General features: G+C 48.8%; 2 protein-coding genes across 5 annotated transcripts in view; one reads left to right on the top strand and one right to left on the bottom strand.

The window, feature by feature from the left end:
- The window catches only part of PSMB7 (proteasome 20S subunit beta 7), a 29,649-nt gene extending 12,845 nt beyond the window's left edge, over positions 1-16,804 (top strand). Inside the window, exons 6-8 of the mRNA XM_081339645.1 lie at positions 2,454-2,512; positions 14,486-14,637; positions 16,575-16,804. Of these exons, the coding sequence (XP_081195771.1) occupies positions 2,454-2,512; positions 14,486-14,637; positions 16,575-16,686 (323 nt within the window). The 3' untranslated portion in view covers positions 16,687-16,804. The remainder of the gene's footprint in view (positions 1-2,453; positions 2,513-14,485; positions 14,638-16,574) is intronic.
- A 1,153-nt stretch (positions 16,805-17,957) lies between these two features.
- Positions 17,958-24,699, bottom strand: part of NEK6 (NIMA related kinase 6) — a 72,326-nt gene continuing 65,584 nt past the window's right edge. For 2 of the 4 annotated variants that reach the window (XM_081339637.1, XM_081339638.1), the window contains exons 9-10: positions 23,156-23,269; positions 17,958-19,256 (exon numbers count right to left, since the gene is read on the bottom strand). In XM_081339637.1, the coding sequence (XP_081195763.1) occupies positions 19,146-19,256; positions 23,156-23,269 (225 nt within the window). In that variant the 3' untranslated portion in view covers positions 17,958-19,145. The remainder of the gene's footprint in view (positions 19,257-23,155; positions 23,270-24,699) is intronic. The other 2 variants (XM_081339639.1, XM_081339640.1) reach the window with 1 other exon arrangement.

Raw genomic sequence — 24,699 nt, 5'->3', positions numbered from 1 at the left:
ATAGGAGAAGCTGTCAAATTTTCTGGGATTACCATGTTCATTGATTTGTGTCTGTAAGTCTGCTGCCTCTTCCTTCCCCCCCCCCCCCTTTTAAGCTTGATCTGTAATTGGGCTCCCTTAAATGGTGGGAGATAAGATCGTCTTGCATTTTCTCCGGCAATGTCACTTGTCAGCGGCTGCCTTTTCATTATACATTCAAGCAGACGTGATAAAAACAGCAGGTCCTCTCATTTGAAACGGGGGTTTAATCGCCCGTCTTTCTCCCCCCCCCTTTTTTTTCTTCCTTTTTTTTTCCTTTTCCTTACTAAACCCTCCGAGTTGGCCGAGCGATGTACACAAATCATTTTAAGTGGAGAAGAGGCTGGCTAGCTGACCCTGTTAAATAGATATGCGGTATGCAAAAAAAAAAAAAGTTTAAAAGGCCATAAATGCCAAAAAAAAACCCACAGCCTACCCCCTCCCCCACCCCTCCTAATTGGTATAAAAAATTGTGGGTCACTTTGTGTTAACTTCCATAACAACAAGAACAACAACAACGGAATAGAATGAAGGCTACCGCTAAGCTTGTAAGCCGCCCTGAGTCTTCGGAGAAGGGCGGGATATAAATGGAATTAAAATAAATAAAATAAATAAACAACGGAGTGTGATCTAGAGGGCCTGCCACACAAAGCAGATTTAACTTTGGAGTGTGTGTGTGTGTGTGTGTTTTTTGGAACGAAGCAGGATTAAGGGGGTTGATTCTTTGCCGTTTTTTTAAAAAAATGTGTGTTTGCTGGCGGTGTGCGTGAATTTGGGGGTCACCCTTGAAGAGAGAGGGGAGGCTTTTGATTGGGCCCCTTTTAAAATTTCTTGGAAGCTGGCAGAGCCCCCGATGGGACGTGTGGACCATTCTCAGATTCCTTATCTGGCCCTCTTGTTTTCTTCCGCTGGCGTAAATGTGTTGAACGTTCGTGCTTAGCTTGTCTCAAAAGCTTCCAGCAACGAGTGCCTTGATGCTACCTGCCTGCAAAAGCCCAAATCCTGAACCCAAGAAGGACTAAAAACAGAATTTGAAGCATCGCTTCAGGTCTTCTGAAGGACTCGGCTGCTCCTGATGGGATTTGGACTCCTTTCCCTTTGAAGGACCCCAAGCGGTCCTTAGTTAGGGTTGGAGGCCTGCTCATTCTCTCTCAAGGGGGGGTTGCTTTAAGATCCCTCTGCTTACCTTGGGCTGGCAGATGTGGGCAGGATGGCATGCCGGGCCCTTTTCTTACGTTTCTGAATTCTTAAAATTTTTTGGAAAATGCTCCGGGCTGCCTTGTGAGCAGCACCCTGTCAAAGCAAGGCTACATGTTACTCTCTCTGTTAGTTCTGCCTTGACATAAGCAGGAGCAATGCTTCTATTTTTTTTTAAAAATAACTCTGTTATATAGTTCAGGATTGACATCCCTCTTCCTTTATTCTAGATAGATGGATGGATGGGAGAGTGATGTGGATATAAATAGATGAGAGAGTGACGTAGAGATAGAGAGAGAGAGTGACGTAGAGAGATAGATGAGAGATAGGTAAATGGAGGGAGAGAGGTACGTAGATAGAGTGATGTAGATATAGATAGGTAAATAGATGAGAGAGATAAAATAGATAGATAGATAGATAGATAGATGATAGATAGATAGAGCGATATAGATAGATGAGACAGAGAGATAAGAAAGATGTAGATATAGATAGATGAGAGACGTAGAGATAGAGAGATAGATAAGAGAGAGAGGTAAATGGAGGGAGGGAGGTAAGTAATAATAATAATAATAGTAAGTTGGAAGGGACCTTGGAGGTCATCTAGTCCAACCCCCTGCTCAGGTGGGAAACCCTATACCATTTCAGACCAATGGCTGGCCAGTCTCTTCTTAAAAACTTCCAGTGGTGGAGCATTCACCGCTCCTGGAGGCAGGTTGTTCCACTGGTTAATTGTCCTCACTGTCAGGAAGTTTCTCCTTAGTTCCAGGTTGCTTCTCTCCTTGGTTAGTTTCCATCCGTTGCTTCTTGTCCTGCCCTCGGGCGCTTTGGAGAAGAGCTTGACTGCCTCTTCTTTGGGGCAGCCCCTGAGATATTGGAAGACTGCTATCCTGTCCCACCTCGTCCTTCTCTTCGTTAAACTAGACATACCCAATTCCAGCAACCGTTCCCCCCCTATATGTTTTAGCCTCCAGTCCCCCCAATGTAGATATAGATTAGGTAAATAGGTGAGAGAGTGACGTAGAGATAGATGAGAGAGAGGGGAATAGAGGGAAGGAGATATGGATTAGGTAAATAGATGAGAGAGTGACATTGATAGAGATAGATGATTGATAGATAGATGATAGATGATAGAGAGAGAGAGGTAGATGCAAAGAGAGAGACAGAGAGAGAGAGATTGAAGAATTAAGGGGGGAAACTCTACAAACTTAACGGCTCTTCTCTCCTTCGGTGGGTTTTAGGTTCGGGATCCCTGGCAGCCATGGCGGTCTTCGAGGACAAGTTCAAACCTGAGATGGAGGTAAACCCCCCCACCCACCCCCACTCCCCCCCCACACCCACACCTTTCTTTGTGTAGCTGTGAAAGTCCTGCAGGATGGCTTGCGGTCCGTTGCCGGTTCAGATAATTTTTGGGGGGAGGGGGGGGGAGCTTCTTCTGAACCCTCCACCCGCCTCCAGGCAGAGTCCCTGGGGTCCAAAAGGCCTCCATCGCTCCCCCCCGCTTCCCAATTTGTCACGGGTGGGGTGGGAAGGGGAGGGTTTGAGGCCCTCTCCCATTAAAGCAGATGCCAAGCCAGATCCATCCATCCATTCGGGTCGAGGAGGAGCCGGTGGCTAATTGCCAGGCGGTTGGCGGCCTCTTTCTAAAGTCCATCACATCACAGAGCAGCAGCGATTCAAAGGCACACCGTCCTGCACCCTCTGGTTTCAACTGGCAAATTAGCATCTGGAACCTAATTAAACAGGCTTAATGAAAGCCGCAGCTGAAGATTGCTGAAAAAGACAATCAGCCGGGTGTTTTTTTTTTTCCACCCCCCACCCCGTTTCCTCTGATATGTATTCCCTGCTCCTGAAGCCGCTCAGCAAAAAAAAAAAGCCTTCTGCGGTTAAAAGAAATTAGCATTTATTTGAAGGCGAGGAAACTGTGGTTTTTTTTTTACCCCCCCTTCTGCCCCCCCCCACACACATCTTCTGCCCGCCCTGCCTTTGCTCTGCTTTTGGCATCCCAAGAGAGCCAGTGCCACAGCAACCCAGCACACAATATTTATTTGTGTGTGTGTGTGTGTGTGTGTGTAAAAATCGGTGACAGGCAATAATAGCAAGCTGAAATTATTATTTTTCTTGCGCCGGAATTTCACGTGGAGGGGCTGCCAGGAGCTGAAAGGATCAAACCAGGCCTGGCAGCTGTGGCTGAAAGGAGAGCAGGCCGGTGGGCTTCGCCAAGCCGCCTGGCTTTCGCCAGGCCTGGCGCTCTGCCGCCACACGATAAGTTGATTGGGAGTTTCTGCTTCTGCCTTGGGCAAGCTCACACCAGCGGGGCCCGTGCTCCCCGCTGCTTCCTCCTCCTCCTCCTCCTCCTCCTCCTCCTCCCACCAAGTCTGGAGTTTGGGTACCAAGTGACTTGGCTGGTGCCAAGCCTGACAAATCACAGCTCCCGAGGCTACCAGGCGGCGAAACGCTGTTTTTTCCCCCTCCAGCAGCGTCTTTCCTGCCAAGATGCTCCCGCGAGCATCTCCAGCGGAACGGTTAGAGGCTGCCAAAAAACCCCGGCAACCTGCCTCCCTGAGGGTTCAGGCAGGAGGCTGCACACCTGCGTGCTTGAAGGCAGAAAGGGGACCGCCGAACTGCTCTGGAATCGGGCAAGCAGGAGACCCCAGCCTCAGCTTTTGCAGGGGGGGGGGTGGCGGCATCCCCTGGCATCCCGCCGGCGGGAGGAAACGCGCCTCCAAATATTGGTTTTCTTTCTCTCAACCCCCTCTCCCCCAATCCCTGCAGCGGGCTCATGAAGACCCTGCTTGGGGGTGGGTGGGTGGGCTGAGGGTCCTCGCAGCCATCAGCTGGCAGGAGGCAAGAAACCCTTTCCCGCGGGCCAGGAAAGGAAAGCGAAAGGAAAGGAGTGGCGGTCGGCCGTTTCGAAGGGCCCTCTCCCCCCCTCCTCCCGTTTCCCCCCCCCCAGCCCCAAATAATTTTGGAATTCTGGCTTGTCTTTTCAATCTTGGATCCAGAGCTGCCAAGTCACCAGTCTCATTTAGGTGATCCGGGCTGCCAAGCGACACCCAGGAACGGTGACAAGCTGCCTGTGAATCCTGCCTTCATTAGTTGGGGGCTGATCAAAATGCCCCGGTCCCCACCACCACCGGGGGGGGGGGGAGGGATGGGGGGGGCTCAGGTGTGGCTCTCCTCTGCCTAATCTCCGCAGCTGACACTCGCCTTTTTAATGACTTCCCCGGGAAGGTGGCGGCTGGCTGGGAAGGCAGCCAGGAGACAGCCGAGATCAAAGGAGACGCTCGGCGTTAAGCGGGAGAGCTGCCTCGCTAACTCGCCGCCCTCGGCAGCGGGCAGAGCTTAGGCAAATGCTGGAGGGCGGGGCGGAGGGGGAGGGGGACCAGCACCGCAAGACCCCTTTGTCCAAAGAAGCGCCCAGGTTTTGGTTGGGGGTCCGGGTCGATTCTTGCCTTTCGTAGCTTTTCTGGGACAGGTTCCTCTCTGCAAAATTTCCCAAGTGGGGGGCAGATTATTATTAATAAATAATAATAATAATAATGATGATGATATAAAAAAGTTGGAAGGGACCTTGGAGGTCATCTAGTCCAACCCCCTGAAATGGAGACCCTATACCGTTTCAGACCAATGGCTGCCCAGTCTCTTCTTAAAAGCCTCCAGTGGTGGAGCATTCAACGCTTCTGGTGGCAGGTTGTTCCACTGGTTAATTGTCCTCACTGTCAGGAAGTTCCTCCTTGGTTCCAGGTTGCTTCTCTCCTTGACTAGTTTCCATCCATTGCTTCTTGTCCTGCCCTCAGGTGCTTTGGAGAATAGCTTGACTGCCTCTTCTTTGGGGCAGCCCCTGAGAGATTGGAAGACTGCTATCATGTCACCACTCTTCATTAAACTAGACATTCCCAATTCCAGCAACCGTTCCTTATATGTTTTAGCCTTCAGTCCCCTGAACATCTTTGTTGCTCTTCTCTGCTTTCTTTTTCTTTCTTTCTTTCTTTCTTTCTTTCTTTCTTTCTTTCTTTCTTTCTTTCTTTCTTTCTTTCTTTCTTTCTTTCTTTCTTTCTTTCTTTCTTTCTTTCTTTCTTTCTTTCTTTCTTCCTTCCTTCCTTCCTTCCTTCCTTCCTTCTTTCTTTCTTTCTTTCTTTCTTTCTTTCTTTCTTTCTTTCTTTCTTTCTTTCTTTCTTTCTTTCTTTCTTTCTTTTATTATTATCATCATCATCTTTTTGGACTGTTGGCAGACAAAGCAAAAATTCACCTGGACATTTTTGGTAGACCGGTTCATCTTTTAGAAGCTGCCTCTGCTCTTCTGCCATTAGTCTCAGATTTGCACGTTGACCTCTGCTCTTGACCCAGTCCCTTGCACTTTTCACGCGGACCGCGTGAGCTCATTCTTAGCTGGGAGGTAGCAGGCAAAGGAGGTGGGAAAAAGCATGCTCCTGCATCTGCTTCTAATATTTGCATTCTTGGAATTTTACTTCTGCAGGAACATAGAACATAGAATAATAGATTTTAACATAGAAGAATCGCGTTGGAAGGGACCTTAGAGGTCTTCTAGTCCAACCCCCTGCTTGAGCAGGAGACCTCATACCATCCCAGGCAAATGGGCTGTCCAATTTCTTCTTTAAAACCTCCGGCGTTGGAGCACCCAAAACTCCTGGAGGGAAGCTTTTCCACTGATTTAATTGTTCTCAATATCAGGAAATTTCTCCTTAATTCCAGGTTGCTTCTCTCCTTGCTTAAGTTTCCATCCGCTGTTTCTCGTCCTGCCTTCTGGTGCTTTGGAGAATAAGTTGACCCCCCCCCCTCTTCTTTGGGGCAGCCCCTCAAATATTGAAAGACTGCTATCGTGTCCCCCGCTGGTTCCTTCTCTTCATTAAACTAGACAGGCCCAATTCATGCAACTGTTCTTCGTATGTTTCCGCCGCCTGCTAAAAAGATAGGAAGGCTCAACGCTGGTCATTTTTGTGACACTGTACCCTGTGAAAATACCAAGCATTTTTCAGAAAATAATAAGGAACAAATAAAAGGCCCGTCCGTCTCCTGTAAGGATTGAACGTTAAGTTTGATTGTTTGATTGATAGAAGATAGAAAGGCGGTTTTGCCAACGAGAGCGCAAGAGACAAAAAAATCAAAGATTTGGGACTAAACAGGAATTCCAGGATCATAACGTTGCTGCCTTGGCAGGTAATTTGCTATAAATTGTTAATGTAAATTCAGGTTAGCAGAGAGGTTTCCCCCCCCCTCCTCCTTTTTCCTCCCTTCCCTGGAAAAAAAAGAAAAAAGGAAAAAAAAAAAGAAAGATAAACTGCTGATTAATTCAGTATAAAACTCAATTACAAATTGAAAGAGCCACAGCGGGACTCCCGAACCCTAAAGACGACAGATGTTGAATTGATACTCCAGCATATTTTACACCGGTATGAAATATTAACACGGTTTATTATACTGGTATTGGAGGAGAGGAGAAAGTGAGAGGCTGAGGTTTGCCCACCTTTTGAAGAAAAAAAAAGCAAGAGTTTCTGCCAGCTGTGGGGGGCTGTGGAAGATGGGTATTTTAAGCCTGTCTGTAGCAAGCGCTTTAGGCCTGCCTTCATTTATTGTATTAACTTATTGAATTGGGCTGTAGTATTTAATATTTTTTTAACTTTTATATATTGTATTTTATTGTATTGCCCTGTACACCGCCCTGAGTCCTTCGGGAGAAGGGCGGTATAGAAATTAAATTATTATTATTATTATTTAGGAACGTTTGAAAGCCAGAATCGTGGTTTGCTTTTCTTATGGGGTGAAGAGATAGCTTTGGCCTCAGATGAGTGTGACGAGTGTGGGATGATTCTCAGATTATTTAGGAAGGGACGACGTGTCTCATGCTGACATGAGCTGTGGAACATGTATTTGCCCCGTTTCTGAGGAAAAACCCCACAAACAGGCTGCTGGACCTCCGTAGCTGTGGACCACCCCAAAAAACCAGCAAGCAAAGTCCCAAAAGTGTAAAGTTTGTGGCAGAGTTTAAAAATCTCTTCCGGGGATGTCAAACGACAGGCGTGTCCTCTCCTCAAAAAGGGAGAAGTCACCGTGTGTCGTGGGACTCCTCGGCTGCCTGGGGGTCATGCATCACTTCCTTGGAAATGACTTAATAATAATAAAAGTTGGAAGGGACCTTGGAGGTCATCTAGTCCAACCCCCTGCTCAGGGAGGAAACCCTATACCATTTCAGACAAATGGCTGTCCAGTCTCTTCTTAAAAACTTCCAGTGTTGGAGCATTCACCACTTCTGCAGGCAGGTTGTTCCACTGGTGAACTGTTCTCATTATCAGGAAATTTCTCCTTAGTTATAATAGTAATAAGTTGGAAGGGACCTTGGAGGTCATCTAGTCCAACCCCCTGCTCAGGCAGGAAACCCTATACCATTTCGGACAAATGGCTGTCCAGTCTCTTCTTAAAAACTTCCAGTGTTGGAGCATTCACAGCTTCTGGAGGCAGGTTGTTCCACTGGCTAATTGTTCTCACTGTCAGGAAGTTTCTCCTTAGTTCTAGGTTGCTTCTCTCCTTGACTAGTTTCCATCCGTTGCTTCTTGTCCTGCCTTCAGAAGGCGCTTTGGAGAACAGCTTGACTCCCTCTTCTTTGGGGCAGCCCCTGAGATATTGGAAGACTGCTATCGTGTCATCCCTCGTCCTTCTCTTCATTAAACTAGACATACCCAGTTCTTTTTTGTGTGGAAGGCAAGAAAAGCATTGACTGGGCTATTAATAAGAGAAGGCAGAACTCTTCCCTGGTCGAAGTTCGTGGACCACAAGTTTAGGAAAGACCACCTCGCCAAAGTCCAAAGGGAAGAGCGAGACTTGAGAAGGTCAGATGGACCGATGAGTCTCCTGGGCTTCTGGGGGGGTGGGGGGGGGTGTCTCCACAATGTCTTGGGTAGCTTTAAAAAAAAAGAAAGAAAAGTTTAGCCCATGTAGACTCCAGAATACCTCTTGGTGAGCTCACCTTTAGATGAGCAGAAAGAAATTCGATTCTTGGGTTAACTTGCTTCGATTCTAGCTTTTTTGGAAAAGGCGGAAAGGAACATTTGGGCACGTAAGGTGGCTGACTTCCTGAATTCCCCTTTCTGACCCATTTTATTTATTTTTTATTTTTTCCTTTTGGGGGGAGGTGGGGCAAAAAAGAAAGAAAGAAAGAAATGAAATTGGGTTGATTTTTAGTACCGGTGTCGGGCAAAGTTCTCTTGAAACTTCCCAGCAGATTTAGCTCTGCTCTCCGTTACCTATTGATCTGCGGGCAATTTCTCCCGGAAGACGGGTGTAGTATCCATATTATTCTTCCACGCTTTAATTATCCTGCCCTTGGTTTAGGTAGCCTTCAAGACCGATCATTTTCCTAGTCTCAAATCCCCAGCGCTTCTCTCTAGATTTTTACAGCTGGTTTGGATCTCCCTCACGCTGCCCTTTTCCCCAGCCCAGTTATTTCTCTCTCCGATTCCTGCTTAAAGTAATTTGTCTTTTTATTTCTCTTTTTGCCTTTGTTTTTCCACCTTCCCCTCCCTTTCTCACCCCCCCCCCGCCCTCCCCCGGTTTTGTAAGAACTTTTAACATCATCTTCCATTCTTGCCGGTCTGTTTGGGAAATGCCATAAATAAGGGTGTGTGTGTGTGTGTGTGTGTGTGTGTGTGTGTGTGTGTGTGTGTATATATATTAATCAGGTTGTAGATACAATCCATATCACAGCCAGTGAATTGATAGGCCTTCTAACAATTGCTTCCACCAGTTTGCAATAAATTTTGCAGAGAGAGAGAGAGAGGGAGGGAGGGAGGGAAGGGGGGGGGAAAGGAAAGGAAAAGAAAGTAAAAATAATGTATAATTATTTGATGCATTCTCAAAGGATTTCATTTAAGGAAAAGGCTATGTAGAAATAGAAGTCGATAAAAAGAGAATATTTGTAGCCGAGGTTGAGCTGAGAGGCCCTCGGTGCTCTCTTGAGCTTGTAGACATTTCATGACCCAACTAGGTAACATCATCAGTGGGAGGAGGAAGATGAGGAGGATGAGGATTTTGGGGTCCTTGGTGCTCTCTGAGCTTCCTGGTTTTCTTGCAGACATTTCTTGACCCAACTAGGTAACATCATCAGTGGGAGGAGGAAGATGATGAGGAGGAGGATTGTGGGGTCCTTGGTGCTCTCTGAGTTTGGTGGCTTTCTTGCAGATGTTTCATGACCCAACTAGGTAACATCATCAGTGGGAGGAGGAAGATGAGGAGGAGGAGGATTGTGGGGTCCTTGGTGCTCTCTGAGCTTCCTGGTTTTCTTGCAGACATTTCTTGACCCTACTAGGTAACATCATCAGTGGGAGGAGGAAGATGAGGAGGAGGAGGATTGTGGGGTCCTTGGTGCTCTCTGAGCTTGGTGGCTTTCTTGCAGACGTTTCATGACCCAACTAGGTAACATCATCAGTGGGAGGAGGAAGATGAGGAGGATTGTGGGGTCCTTGGTGCTCTCTGAGCTTGGTGGTTTTCTTGCAGACATTTCTTGACCCAACTAGGTAACATCATCAGTGGGAGGAGGAAGATGATGAGGAGGAGGATTGTGGGGTCCTTGGTGCTCTCTGAGTTTGGTGGCTTTCTTGCAGATGTTTCATGACCCAACTAGGTAACATCATCAGTGGGAGGAGGAAGATGAGGAGGAGGAGGATTGTGGGGTCCTTGGTGCTCTCTGAGCTTCCTGGTTTTCTTGCAGACATTTCTTGACCCTACTAGGTAACATCATCAGTGGGAGGAGGAAGATGAGGAGGAGGAGGATTGTGGGGTCCTTGGTGCTCTCTGAGCTTGGTGGCTTTCTTGCAGACGTTTCATGACCCAACTAGGTAACATCATCAGTGGGAGGAGGAAGATGAGGAGGATTGTGGGGTCCTTGGTGCTCTCTGAGCTTGGTGGTTTTCTTGCAGACATTTCTTGACCCAACTAGGTAACATCATCAGTGAGAGGAGGAAGATGAGGAGGAGGAGGATTGTGGGGTCCTTGGTGCTCTCTGAGCTTGGCAGTTTCCTTGCGGATATTTCATGACCCAACTAGGTAACATCATCAGTGGGAGGAGGAAGATGAGGAGGAGGAGGATTGTGGGGTCCTTGGTAGACCAGGGTTAGTTGATGAGATCAACATCAGATGGCTAGCACTGATGATGTTGTCATGAAATGTCTTCCAGAAAACCACCAAGCTCAGAGAGCATCAAGGAGCCTTCAAATAGACGTCAAAGAGATTTTGCTTTTCCAATTTCGGGGTAATGAAATCTACGGAGCGACGTTTCTCAAGCTTGGCAACTTGAAGGTGGGTGGACATCAAGCCCACCCCCACCCCCGAATTCCCTAGTCCACATGGTATTCTGGAACTTGAAGTCCCCCCCCCTCCCATCTTCAAGTTGCCAAGCTTGAGAAGATCCTGGTCTTGACTTTGTCAAGCGTAGTAGAGGCGAAGCTGGGCCAGATCTGTTTAGCACTTGGTTGAGAAGCTGACACAAAAAGTCCAGGTTTTTTCAGTCCGACGGGTAAGTTGGAAAAAAAAATAACATCTGGAAGAAGGAAGGCGGTGGCCAGCCATTTCTCTGTTGCATATAGGAAAATCATGTGGATGTTGGACCTGGGTTGGCTTAGGGTCGTCTTGAAAGAGACTTGGCTTTTGAGCGAACTGGAGGTTAAATTTGGCCCTTCCTGGTCCAGCTTTTTTTCCCCCTTGTAGATTTTTCTTCGGAATATCTGGAGTTGGCCGTTCTTCTGTCCCGCTTCTTAGCCAAGTTGACCCAATGTCTGCAAGACAAAAGGCGGAAACGTGGACTGGGGTGGGGGGGGAAAGGAGACTCCAACTGTTTGGGCCTCTTGTCATTAGAGCTGGAACGAGGTAATATATCAAGTTTTGGCGCGTGCACCGAATGCAACTCTCCAGATAGCAGGTTTAAAGTCAAGATTTAATACGGCCTCTCCACCGTGATGCTGCAGTGACAGTTTAAACCTCGTTCTTTAAATCTCAGCAGACTTTATAGCCAGCAGAGGGCCAATATAGAGTTTAATGGCATTACAAGACATAAATCATCTTTTAAAGATGCTACCAGTAGCTCCAAAATTAAATGCAGGCAATCTCCCTCCGTGATAAATAATTTATCAAAGACCATTTCGGATGAGCTCTCCATGCTGAGTTATTTATTTTAGCCTTTACTGCTCAATTCCTCCGGCGGGCATTCGCGGATCCATTACTGGTCAGTTTTAATGAACTTGGGGGGGTCTGCCGTGGCCTCTTCCCGCCGTTTGGCACAGCTGCGGTGACCATTAGGCGGCTGGCCTGGACCTCTTTGCGCCTTTTACAAGCCCGGCCCATTTGTCTTGCGCCGGTAAATGGCGGAACACATCGGAGTCCGGGGACACATTACACGATGTAGCAACGGCACACAAGCCGCCTGGCCTGGAAAGAGTTGCTTTGTCGCAGCTGACTTGAAATATAGCGCAACGACTGTTACTGTAATCTCATTTATGGGATATTTCTGGGCTGGGGACTGCGTTCCCGGGTAACTTAGACCCTGCAACCTTGAAGGGGAGGGCTCTCCTCCTCTGAGACAAACCCCAAACTTTTAGGAGACTCTTCTCCCATTAATTATTGTGCGATTCACCGTCGTTAAATGTGCACTTTGAGTTTTATAGAGGGGGGTGTCAGCGTTTTCCTGATTTGGACCGTTTCTTAAAACGTTCGGTGGTGGTTAAGATGACCTTGAAGGTTCAACCACCGGGTGGGTTTTTCTTTTTTTTCCCCCCGCCAGAAGGTTGTTCAGGGTTGTCTGAATCAACATCCCAGGTCTAGATAACGTTCCTGGCCTGTGCCGCTGCTCTGTGGGTCTGTAGGAAGGATTGAAGAAAAGAGTTGGTTGACATACCGCACGGGTTTTAGGCGGGGCTGTCTGGATCTCATTAGGACTCGGGGTTATTAGCTACTTGAGGATCCGTGGAGTTGAGTTTCCCCAACGAGAATATTATAGGGTCTCCTGCTTGAGTTAAAAGGTTGGGCTAGAAGACCTCCGAGGTCCCTTCCAACTCTTGTTATTCTGAGTTCGCTGCCTTCTACACTTCTCAAGCTTGGCAACTTGAAGATGGAGGGGGGGGGGAGTTGAAGGCCACCCAGAATTGGCCAATGAAGACCAGGGGAATTGGCCAGAGGAAGCGACTTCCTAGCTAAAGTTGAAAAAGACACCCCCCCAGTGAAGAGGATCTTCAGCACTTGAGGCCTTCTCCTGCCCTCTTAGAAGAGGACAACTTAGGACGTCCGCTTGGGAGTCCCACCACACCACCCGGCTTAGCAGCATTAGGTTGATCGGACAAGCCAGGTCCTGAATTGAGAGCCAGCTCTGTGTGTCTGTCTGTGTCTCTTTGTGTGTGTGTGTGTGTGTGTGTGTTGAAATTAGGAGGAATAAGGTTCCTGCAAATGAGCAAAGAAGAATTAAGACAGGCACACACATAACCCGCACCAGTTTTTTTTGCACGGAGGAGATTTGCAGCTGAAATAATTGAGCTGTGAGAATCTGGGCCTCTTGTGTGGAGTGTCTCCCGAGAGGCCCGAACATGTGCTGAGAAAGGGGCTCAATTGCCCACTGGGGCCTTCTTCGCTGCTGCGCACAGCAGCTGCTGCTGCTGCAAGAAAAAGGAGAACCTATAGGGTTAAAGAGGAGCCTGGGGCCTGGGTCTGTTCCTCAACCCATGTGAGGACTTGAAGCTTTGGCCGTGAGGATGTGGAACGCGCCTTCCCCCCCCCCCACACACACACACCTTTTGCTCGGCCTTGCACAGCGAGGGGCCCTGGGGTGGGGTTAGGTCTGAGGTCCCCAGCCCTGTTCGAAACCAGGCCGCGGGAGAAATGGGCAAGCACGCGGGCGAGAAATTCCCGTCGCGCGGAGGTTCACGCACGACATTGTACCGTGCGTTTCCCCCAAAATTAAAGAGCCAGCCGGAAAATTTAAGCCCTACCGTGATTCTTTTTTCCTAATGTAAGCCCCATCCCCCAAATAAGGCCCAGTTAAGATCGTCATCCAGATGGACGCATTTGCCCGAATGTAAGCCCTAACTATTTAAGGGACGCGGTGGCTCAGTGGGTTAGGACGCTGAGCTTGTCGATCAGAAGGTTGGCAGTTTGGCGGGTCGAATCCCGAGTGCGGCGCAACAGAGTGAGCGCCTGTTACTCGTCCCAGCTTCTGCCAACCTAGCAGTTCGAAAGCACGTCAAAATGCAAGTAGAAAAATAGGGACCACTCCGGTGGGAAGGGAACAGCGTTCCGTGCGCCTTTGGCATTAGTCATGCCGGCCACATGACCACGGAGACGTCCTCGGACAAGCGCTGGCTCTTCGGCTTTGAAACAGAGATGAGCACCGGCCCCTAGAGTCGGAAACGACTAGCACGCACGTGCGGGGGAACCTTTACCTTTACCTTTTTTTAAGCCCTAACTGGAAAATAAGCCCTTAATACGTCTTTTGGAGCAAAAAAAATCTATATAAGATCCGGTCTTATTGAGTTGAAGGCCACCGAGAATTAGCCAACGAAGACTTTGATTGCCCAGGGGAAGCGACTTCCTAGCTAAAGTTGAAAAGGAGACCCCACCCCCCCAAAATGAAGAGGGTCTTCAGCACTTGAGGCTTTCTCCTGCCCTCTTAGAAGAGGACAACTTTGGACGTCTGTCTGGGAGTCCCACCATCCCACACCTTCTCGGTATCTGCTATCCTGGAAAAAGGAAGACTTGAAAAACCGGCAGTTGATTTGAGTTTGTGGCTTGGGTCTCCAAACGCCGACCGGTCACTATCCACTTTTTTTTCCACTCCAGACGGGATTGTCCAGGACAGCCTTGGGAATATTGGGTCCCTTTTTCTGATGGCCCTGTAGAGGGCGCTGTTGCAATGGGAGTTGCTTTTTTTATAGTGTGTTAATACGGCCACTTTGCAGGCGTTTTAGTGGCCAAAAGTGTCCGTTTTCTCCTGGCCGGGGGGGGCGGGGCGGGGAGAGAAATCAAAAGAGTGCAGATTTTTGCCTGTGTTTTTATTATTATTCTCATTTTTCCTACCTCGTTCCCCTTGTAAATATGCAAGTGATTGCAGGTGATGCTTTCTTTAAACGCGTGAAAAAAAATGAATCATTTTAGGCACGAGCAATACCAAATATTTGTTTTATTGTTCAGCTCAGGAAAGAGGGGAGTTCCTCTCCCACCCCTCCATTGAACTTTGGATTTCTTACATTTTGTGTGATTTTCCCCCCCCCTCCCCCAGGAAGAAGAGGCCAAACAGCTGGTGAGAGATGCTATTGCAGCTGGCATATTTAATGACCTGGGCTCTGGCAGTAATATCGATCTCTGCGTCATCAACAAGAGCAAATTGGACTTCCTCCGTCCGTACAACACACCGAACAAAAAGGGGGAAAGGTGAGGTTGTGTGTTTGCGTGAACCCGACGGGGTTTTGCTTGGGAAGAGTTACCAAGTCTATGCAGATTCTCCGTCATCCAGGCCGTGGTTATCCCAAAGGTGCTTTTTTTTTGTTTCCCAGGAGGCAACTGGACTTTCTTGTTTTTCTTTTGAGGACGTTTTGCTTTCCAGAAGCTTCTTCAGCTCTGGATGGATGGATGGTGGGGAGTGGAAGGATTTCTACTCCTTGCAGACCGCTGGTCATTTGCATTCATTTAGAGAGGCATTGAGGCCACTTGGAGATTTACCTATGTTTTGCTTCTCATCCAGGAAGCTTCTTCAGCTCTGACTGGATGGTGGGGAATGGAAGGATTTCTACTCCTTGCAGACCGCTGGTCATTTGCATTCATTTAGAGAGGCATTGAGGCCACTTGGAGATTTACCTATGTTTTGCTTCTCATCCAGGAAGCTTCTTCAGCTCTGACTGGATGGTGGGGAATGGAAGGATTTCTACTCCTTGCAGACCGCTGGTCATTTGCATTCATTTAGAGAGGCATTGAGGCCACTTGGAGATTTACCTATGTTTTGCTTCTCATCCAAGAAGCTTCTTCAGCTCTGACTGGATGGTGGGGAATGGAAGGATTTCTACTCCTTGCAGACCGCTGGTCCTTTTGCACCCTTTTAGAGAATCTCTTGATGCCACCTGTACTACTCACGACACAAATAAACCTGCCAGGTGGCCTCCCAAGTGACGTTTCACTTCTCAACCAGGACACGTCCTCAGTTCTGGCTGAATCGGAACAGTTCAGGTCAGAACCGAAGAAGCTTCTTGGAGGAGAAGTGAAACGTCTTCACTGAAAAGCAGAGAAAGTCCAGTCACCTCTTGAAAAAAGCACCTTTGGGATATAATCTGCCAACGATTAATCAGTGCATCAACTTAGGCCAGGGGTCTTCAAACTTGGCCCTTTTATGGCTTGTGGACTTCCAGAATTCCTCAGGCACGCTGGCTGAGGAATTCTGGGAGTTGAAGTCCACAAGTCATGAAGGGGCCATAGCTTCCCCCATGCTGGCTGAGGAATTCTGGGAGTTGAAGTCCACGAGTCATGAAGGGGCCATAGTTTCCCCATGCTGGCTGAGGAATTCTGGGAGTTGAAGTCCACGAGTCATGAAGGGGCCATAGTTTCCCCATGCTGGCTCAGGAATTCTGGGAGTTGAAGTCCACGAGTCATGAAGGGGCCATAGCTTCCCCCATGCTGGCTGAGGAATTCTGGGAGTTGAAGTCCACAAGTCATGAAGGGGCCATAGCTTCCCCCATGCTGGCTGAGGAATTCTGGGAGTTGAAGTCCACGAGTCATCAATGGGCCAAGTTTGAAGACCCCTGACTTAGGCCATCACAAAGGAATTCAGGCCGTGGGACACGAGGTCGAACAGGGATGCGGTCTGAAAACGTTTGAAGCGGCCTCAACCTTCCCCCCCTTTCCCCCCCCCGTGACCCATTTTGCAAAGCCTTTGGCGTCCCCCCCCCATCTTCTTGCAAGGGGAAGACCTTTCCTCCCACAGGGCCTTCCGAAGGAAATGGACGAAAAAGGAAAGGCAAGCGGACTTTTCTTTGTGTTCGCTTGAAGATGTTTCGCTTCGTGTCCCAGTTGCTTCCTCCGTTCTGACTGAAGGGAAGGCTTTGTGTTCAGTTAGAACGGAAGCAGCTTCTTGGATGAGAAGTGAAAAGTCCGCAAAAGGGGAAAAAAACAAAACAAAGCAAGGAAGTCCAGTCGCCTTTTGATAAAAGCAGCTTTGGGATAACCCTAAGCCTATGGAGAATCTCCATAGGCAGGAACTGTGTGCGTGCCTGCGTTTCTAGTCCTTAAGATTCCCTAAATCTCTCCGGAGAAAAGGTCTTGCGGGTTAGCTGTTTAGCATAGTAGCCTGGGAGAAATACTTTGCTTTGCTCCTCCGACAGGCAAGGAAAATACCGGTGCGAGAAAGGAACCACGGGTGTCCTGTCGGAAAACGTCGTCCGTCTGGAGCTGGAGGTGGCGGAGGAGACGGTGCAGACCATGGACACCTCCTGATTCCCGGCGGAGAGGGTCCAGGAAATATTTCTGGGGACCGAGAGTATTCCTCCAAAGTCGAAATAACCTTTTGCAATGTTATAATTCACCCCATGAATAAAACAAGTAATAGAAACCAGATGGGCTGGCTCTCGTAATTTGGAGGAGGGGCAGAGAAGAGTCTCCAAGCCCATCATGCTCTGCCTGTTGGGATGTCGGCTTTATGGATTTGGTTAGAGGCAGTTCTAAACCTTTCATTTAGCGACCGTCCGGAGTTACACCACTGCTGGAAAAAGTAATCCCACCGCTGTTTTTCACACTTTACAACCGTTGCAACCTCCCCCGCGGTCACGTGATCAAAATCCGGAGGCTAGGCAACTGGCATGTACTTGCGACAGTTGCAGGATCCCGGAAAGAGTCGGGCGCGTCCCCTTTTGCGGCCTTTGGGGAAGCCAAGTCAAGGGGGAAGCCAGTTTCACTTTACAACTGTTGTTACTCACTGAACACTTGCGGCGAAACAACCCTCGCTTAGCAACGTAAAGAAGGATGCAACGGGCGTACCAGTTTTTAAGCCCCTCATCGGCGCCAACTCAGCGGCCCTTTTTCTTTTTACAAAGGAAACTTTTATTTGGTAAATGGTCGGAAGTCTTGCCTAAAAATGCATAGTTGCCTTTCTCCCCCCCCCCCCGTTCCTTTTTCTGCAAAAGGACGATGACGTAAGCGCTAACAAGAAGAGGCCTCAATGGTGCACGCGCATGCGCGCATGAGAGAGTAAATGCAGTCAGGTGCAGAGCCGATCCATCTTTTTAAACTTTCCCAACAGCCCCAAACTTTGTTTTCAAAGTTGTACCCCCAAAGTAGGAATCGTTCCCACCTAATACACACACACACACCCTCCCCCCCCCCCCAAAAAAAAATCACCTGCGAAGCAGTGGAAAGTTTTTCCGGAAGAAGGAAAGAAAGGCCTAAAAGTAGTCTGGAGCCGCTTGCAGGATCTTCGCGAGAAAATCTTCCCTGGGTCTCCCGTCACCCCACATCCCACCTACCCTGCTTCTTGTTTGGGCAGCCAATTCTTAAAATCCTTTGTTCCAAACTGGCGACTTAAATTAAGCACTGCTGCTTTTCTCAAAAGGGCCTCCGGAGATGCAAAAAAAAACCCCCAAACCCCACCGGTAAGTGGTATCTTTTAATCTTTCCGGGAGAAAGAAACATTATTTTTTTTTTCCTCCCCGCTGTTTCCTTCCCCTCTCTTAAAAAAGAAGCTAATGGCTACCTTTCCTTCTCCCGAAGCCGGGGCCGAAAATCCCGGTTGCAAGGGATGGCGATCTCCAAGTTAAGGAGCAAGGAAGTGGCTCCGTCAAAACACTGAAGCTTTGCATCTCCGGAACGCTTAAATCTGATTTTTTTCCCCCACTCCTTCAGATTAGCTTGTTTTAAAAAACGTATTCACATTGGTAAATTGAGTTTTCACAGTAACGAAGCAGGCGTTCGCGCTGGGAATAAACCCCTTTCCTCTGGACTTACCTGGTTTTGTGGCCCGTAGGGGGTGCCCTGAATTTTAGGGGGTACAACCCTGGTTAGAGACGGGCTTTACAGAACGGTACCCAGCGGTCATTGGCTACGGAGTCTCGTAGCGGCTGTGGCAATCTCTTAACCAGGAAAAAAAATAAAATAAAATGACAAAACACCGACATTCCTTTGGTTTGAAGCCCACCCGGGTCTCCGGAGCCAGAGTTGACAAGACACACCGCAAAAATAGTCATTCTAAGGGTTTGCTTTAAAAGAAAAAAGAAAAATTCATCCTCTTTCATACCGCTTTCTTGCAAACAGAAGGAAATACAAATTAAAACGCAGGTCGGATGTCTGGTTGTTGTTTTTTTTTTAAAAAAAAGTAATACATCAACTAAAAACTGAACTTGCTAATAACCACTGCTAGAAGAAGCGAAGTAGCAGTTATACACATTACAGCCCCCCCCTACCCCCACCCCCCCAAAAAAAAATCTATTGCAATTCTTAACGTTAGGATTAAAGTGATTTCCCCCAAGGAATTAAGTTTTCCCGATATTTCACATTAGTTAAGATACAAGGGGTACGTCAAAATACACCAATCAGAAACCCTTGCTATATAGCCTAACTTAGATTACACACAACGGTTGGAAGAAAGGATCTTTTTTTAAAAAAAAAAGAGAGGGAGAGAGAGAGAGAGAGAGAGAGAGATCTACATCGGTAACATGTTATCCGGTTTCGGAAGAGGCAACTCATGCTAGCCGCCGCATCGCACAGCTGTGGCTGGCAGCAGATCCACCTGCCGGGCACCTGTACAGAAATCATGGAAGGATCTTCCTACGAAGAGTCAACTCCAACCCGTTGTTGTTGTTGTTTTTTGAGTTCGATGAGGCACCGCTTGGTTTCGTCTTGAGACAGAAGTTAAGTAAGACTAAGCTGGGAACGGCTCTCCTGGCAGCGCGCGGAGCGACACTTCAAGTGCTGGATGTCCAGACATGCATCTGTTTCACTAACTGGTGCACGTAACCGATATCAGGCCTCTGGTCTGGATCCGGGTAGATACACATGCTGACCAGCTCTCGCAGCTGTGAGGAAGGGAAGAAAAGAGGGGGGTGGTGAACACACAACGGTCCCTCCCTCTGGACCACCCAGATGTGTTTGTGTGTGTGTGTGTGTGTGTGTGTGTGTGTAGCCACCACAATGGTCTAATCGATAGTAGAGACAGTCAAGTTTCTAGGTTCTGTACTAGCTCAAGACTTGAAATGGACACCTAACGTCAAAAATGTCATTAAAAAAAAGCACGACAATGTTCTTCTTGCTCCAAGTCGGAGAGCTCAGACGGCCCAAGCAGCTGCTGACACAGTTCTAGAGAGGAATTAGGGAGTCTTGTCTTTTACTGTCTGGTTTGGCACAGCAACCGAACAGGACAGGCAGAGACCTCAGTGGTTAGTTAGGAGTGCAGAAAAGACAACTGCAACCAGCCTGCCTTCCATTGAGGACCTGGGCACTGCACGAGCCAGGAAGGGGCCTGTGAATATATCTACAGACCCCTCACCTCCTGGACGTAAGTTCTTTCAAATTCTTCCCGCTATAGGGCATTGCATACCAAAACAACTAAACACAAAGATAGGTTTTCTCTCCCCTTCTCCCCCCCCCCCCGTGCCATCACTCTGCAATGTATGGCTGTGAAAGTTGGACCATAAGAAAGGTTGAGCGCCAAAGAATGGAGGCCTTTGAACTACGGTGCTGGAGGAGACTCCTGCGAGTCCCTTGGACTGCAAGGCGATCAAACCGGTCAGTCCTAGAGGAGATCAACCCTGACTGCTCTTTAGAAGGCCAGATCCTGAAGTTCAAACTCAAATCCTTTGGCCACCTAATCAGAAGGAAGGACTCACTGGAGAAGAGCTGGGAAAGGTGGAGGGCAAGAGAAGAAGGGGATGACAGAGAATGAGGTGGCTGGATGGAGTCTCTGAAGCAGGAGGTGTGAGCTTCAATGGACTCCAGGAGATGGTAGAGGACAGGAAGGCCTGGAGGAACATTGTCCGTGGGGTGGCGATGGGTCGGACACGACTTTGCAGCTAACAACAACAAAATCACTCTGCTAAACAGTGTGCTAAACCACACTGACTTACGGCCAACCATGTAGTACGGCTGTATGACTAATTATCTTTCTCATCGTTCCTATTGCCTATTCCTTTAGCATCTTATGACTATCACTTTGTTGTTTGTATCTTAACAATTCCGGTTGATTGCTTTTATTTAGCACCCTATTATGATTTATGCTCATTTCTTATTTAGTATCCGATGACTATCACGGGAGTGTTGCATCTTATGATTTGTGACGATTGTACTTGACGATTATGATCCTGATTTATCACTTGCTGCTTGTGTGTAGACCGGGAGCTTCCGCACCGGAGACAAATTCCTTGTGTGTGTGTCCAATCGCACTTAGCCAATAAAGAATTCTATATCTATTAAAAACAACAACAAAAAAGAGAATTTCCAGGAGGGAGTCGAGAACGCTTGGAGGGCGCCTAATAGAGGTTCTCCAACCCAAGGAATGCCTGGCTGGCTTTTCTGGCAGGATTCGAAATGGGGCTTTGGGTGGTTTCCCAGATAGTCACTGGGCTGTTGCCAGGCGGTGGGACGGTCATAAGAAGAGAGAGGCTTCCCCAGCATCTTCTGATTGAACCAACTCGTCCTTCCGGAAGCTCCTCCTTGCAAAAAGGTTGCTTCTGGGAAGCTACTTGAGATGGACAACCTGGGGTGACCTACTTGCTCCTTTGCTCACCTAATCAGAGATGGAGAACAGGCAGCCCTCGGCTCTTTTCATTTGGCACTTGAAAGACCGGGAGCTTTTAATTACAAGCCCCAGGAAGCGGCGCATATACCCCGTGGCACCGAGGGAAAAAAACAGCCATGAACCGCTTGATCTTCTCCCCTCCTCTCGGCGGCCAGAGAGGGAATTATTCCAACGGTAATTAGAAGGATGGCTGTGCCACATCCAGGTCTGGTGGATCGGGCAAAGCTCTCCAGGCAGAAGTCAATGGCAAAGGAGGGCTAAGGGCAGGAGGGGCAATTTGGACGGAGCGATAAAAGGTTCAGGCTACTGCCTTGCTCTATAGGTAAAGGTAAAGGTTCCCCCGCACATGCGTGCTAGTCATTTCCAACTCTAGGGGCCGGTGCTCATCTCCGTTTCAAAGACGAAGAGCCAGCGCTTGTCCGAGGACGTCTCCGTGGTTATGTGGCCAGCATGACTAGATGTCAAAGGCGCACGGAACGCTGTTACCTTCCCACCGTAGTGGTCCCTATTTTTCTACTTGCATTTTTACGTGCTTTCAAACTGCTAGGTTGGCAGAAGCTGGGACGAGTAACAGGCGCTCACTCTGCTACGCGGCACTCGGGATTCGACCCGCCAGACTGCCAACCTTCTGATCGACAAGCTCAGCGTCCTAACCCACTGAGCCACCGCGTCCCTTGCCTTGCTCTATAGCGATGCTCAAATTGCACGAATTGTTCGACAGCCAGCGAAACAGAAGGCAAGGATGCAAGACAATTCCTGACGGATGCTCTCTCGGGAACGTCCTCCGGCACGCTGGCCTTGGGGCCGCCCTGCCTGAGGGAGCCACGTTCCAGATCCTGTTGCTCAAAGCCCCATTTGGACCTGGATTCAGGGATCTGCTCCTTTGGAGCTGCCGAACGTTCTTCTCACCCTGGGTTGTGTGGTTAGATGGCACCACAAGCAGCGCCAGAGGGAAACCAACTGGTCGTAATGGGAGAAGCAGGCAGTGGCATCTGTCAACCCGAACTGATTCCTCCTGTCACGAGGCAGATTCCCAAGAGCTGGAGTAATCGGTTGGACAAGGCTAGGAATCTTCTTTGAGGGAACCCACTGTCAGCTCTGTGGCTCACCAGCCGGCTGAAGCGGGCCCTTTGTGCATCAGCAACCACTTTCAAAAAATCCACATGACGGGAAGCCCACATTATTTAGTAAGGCAGGCAGTCCTCAATTTACAACTGCTCGCTTATAACGACCGTTCAAAGGTAGGACCTCCCCAGGGCTACTTATGACTCCATTTTTGGAGTCACAACAGCTGTACACGCCTCTGGAGTCACGCGATGGTATTTTGGGCACTTGGCAAAACGCCCATCGAGGACAATGGATTGGCTCAGTGATCGTGGGTGTTTGATTGACAGCCTGTGCAAAATATGGGCTCAATTACGGTCTCAAGCTGAGGACTCCCTGTAGCTAAATTAGTAGTAGCAAGTAGTAAATGAGTAAGCCAGTAGATCAGGAGCCGAGCACCAAAAGATTCTTGCAACTTCCTGGTCAGAGGCGAGCAATTATGGAGACTTTAAGGTGGCTATTTCTGCAGAGACGACCTGGATTCCGCACAAGCTACCAGATCCTGTTTTTTTTTCCTAACAAGGCTAGCTAGCCCTATCCGAGGGGAACGTTGAGAATAGGGTCCTGAGAAGAACACCCCTTGCCTTCACGGGGGAGCAGCTCGGTGGACTTTGAAAGAAGTAGCCATCGCGATCGCATCTTGGTTTGCCAAGGCTAAACCGGTTCTCATTTTCGGCTGGGCGCAGAAAAGCAGCCGCCAGCCAACTCCCAAACATGCCCTCCTCGCGTTCCCCGCCCGCCCCGGGACCTTTCGCAAGCAATTAAGATCAAGCAAAGCGGGGCCTTTGAACTTCCTTGAAAGCCATTCCTGACTTGAAGTGACCCAGAACTTTAACGAGATTACGGGAGCTATCAAAACTCCCCAGACCGCAAACGCTAGGCAGCCCGCTGTGCCCTCCTTCCTTCCCTGGCATCCTTGAACTGAACCCTCCCCGCTTTCAAAGGCCAGTGGGAGCAATCCAACAGGGAAAGTTTAAAGGTGTCTCGTTTTGTTTTGCCTGGCGTGACTTTGCGAGCTTCTCTCTCCCCACCCACCCTCCACCTTACCGAGGCTTCGGTACCAGGCAGACCTCTTACCTTTTCGGAGTAATGCTCGGTTGGCAGAGGTGGGTAATCGCACTGCTCGATCTTCTGACAGAGGGAGAAAAGGTTCATTTTGTCGCCGTAGAAGGGGCTCTGAAGAGCTGCCATCTGGGAAGGAAAAGAGAATGAGGGACGCCGCCGCGGAAGAGGTCTCCCTTAAAGCTCGCTTCCCTCCCAGCAAACGGTGCCCAGACGGCGTTTGGCTGACGAGGCCTCTATGCTTTGAAGACTGGCTGGCATGGACAGTAAGAACAAAACAGAGCAGAATAGGAGCTGGAAGGGACCTTGGAGGTCTTCTAGTCCAGCCCCCTGCTCAAGAAGGAGAACCTAGACCATCTCAAATCAAGTAACTGTCTAGCCTCTTCTTAAAAACCTCCAGTGATGGAGCGCCCACGATTTCTGGGGGCAAAGCTGTTCCACTGGTTGATTGTCCTCACTGTCAGGAGGTTTCTCCTCAATTCCAGGTTGCTTCTCTCCTTGATGAGCTTCCAACCTTTGTTTCTCGTCCTTCCTTCTGGTGCTTTGGAGAATAACGTGACCCCCTCTTCTTTGGGGCAGCCCCTCAAATACTGGAAGGCTGCTATCATGTCCCCGCTAGTCCTCCTTTTCTCTACACCGGCCGTTCCCAATTCCTGCAACCATTCTTAATATGTTTTAAGTCTCCAGGCCTTGGGTCATCTTAGTTGCTCTTCTCTGAAATTTTTTTCCCAAACTCTCAACATCTTTTTTGTGATAGGGTGACCAAAATGGGCTGCAGTATTCCAGGTGTGGCCTCACTGGGGTTTTATGAAGCGGTATTACTACTCCACGTGATCTTGATTCTATGCCTCTGTTCATACAACCCAGCATTGTGTTAGCCTTTTTGGCTGCAGCTGCACAACGCTCTGCTCTAGCACTTGGCTCCCTTTCAGCCCAACCAACATTGCCGCTGCCCCTTGGGACACTAAACCAACGGACCGAAGCAAGAAAACGCAAACCACAGGCAGTCCTCCACTTACAACGGTGTGTTTAGTGACCGAAGTGACAAGGGCCCTGGGAAATAGTGATCTGTGACCACTTCACGACCGCTGCCACATTCCCGTGTTTCACAGTCAGATGCTTGACAGCTGACTGCAACGTCTCGGGGTGTGTGTGTGTGGGGGTGTTCCGATGCGATCCCCTTTTGTGACTGTCTGACAAGCAAAGTCAATGGGGAAGCCGGTTTCGCTTAACGACCGTTGTATTAACTTAGCACAACTGCGATGCTTCGCTTCCCAAATGCGGCTAGGAAAGTCGTAGAAATGGGGCAAAGCTCGCTTGGCAAATGTCTCCCTTGGCGACGTAGAGTCTGGGCTGAGTTGTGGTCGTTAAGTCGAGGACTACCTGTAGTTATCTGGTGAAAGATTTGACAGGAATTCTCTCCTGAAAAGGCGCCATTTTGCTGAGGAAACATCACCGCCTCAGAAACCAAAATACGGACTCTAGATATCAGCTGCTCACAATTTTCAACTATTAATTTTCTTTCAAAGGGCCAAAGAGGCAGGCTGGCCTTAACAGAA

Source organism: Vipera berus (genome assembly GCF_964194415.1).
Source record: "Vipera berus genome assembly, chromosome: 15".
In the NCBI taxonomy this organism is placed as follows: domain Eukaryota; kingdom Metazoa; phylum Chordata; class Lepidosauria; order Squamata; family Viperidae; genus Vipera; species Vipera berus.
This window is presented reverse-complemented; position numbering and strand designations above follow the sequence as displayed.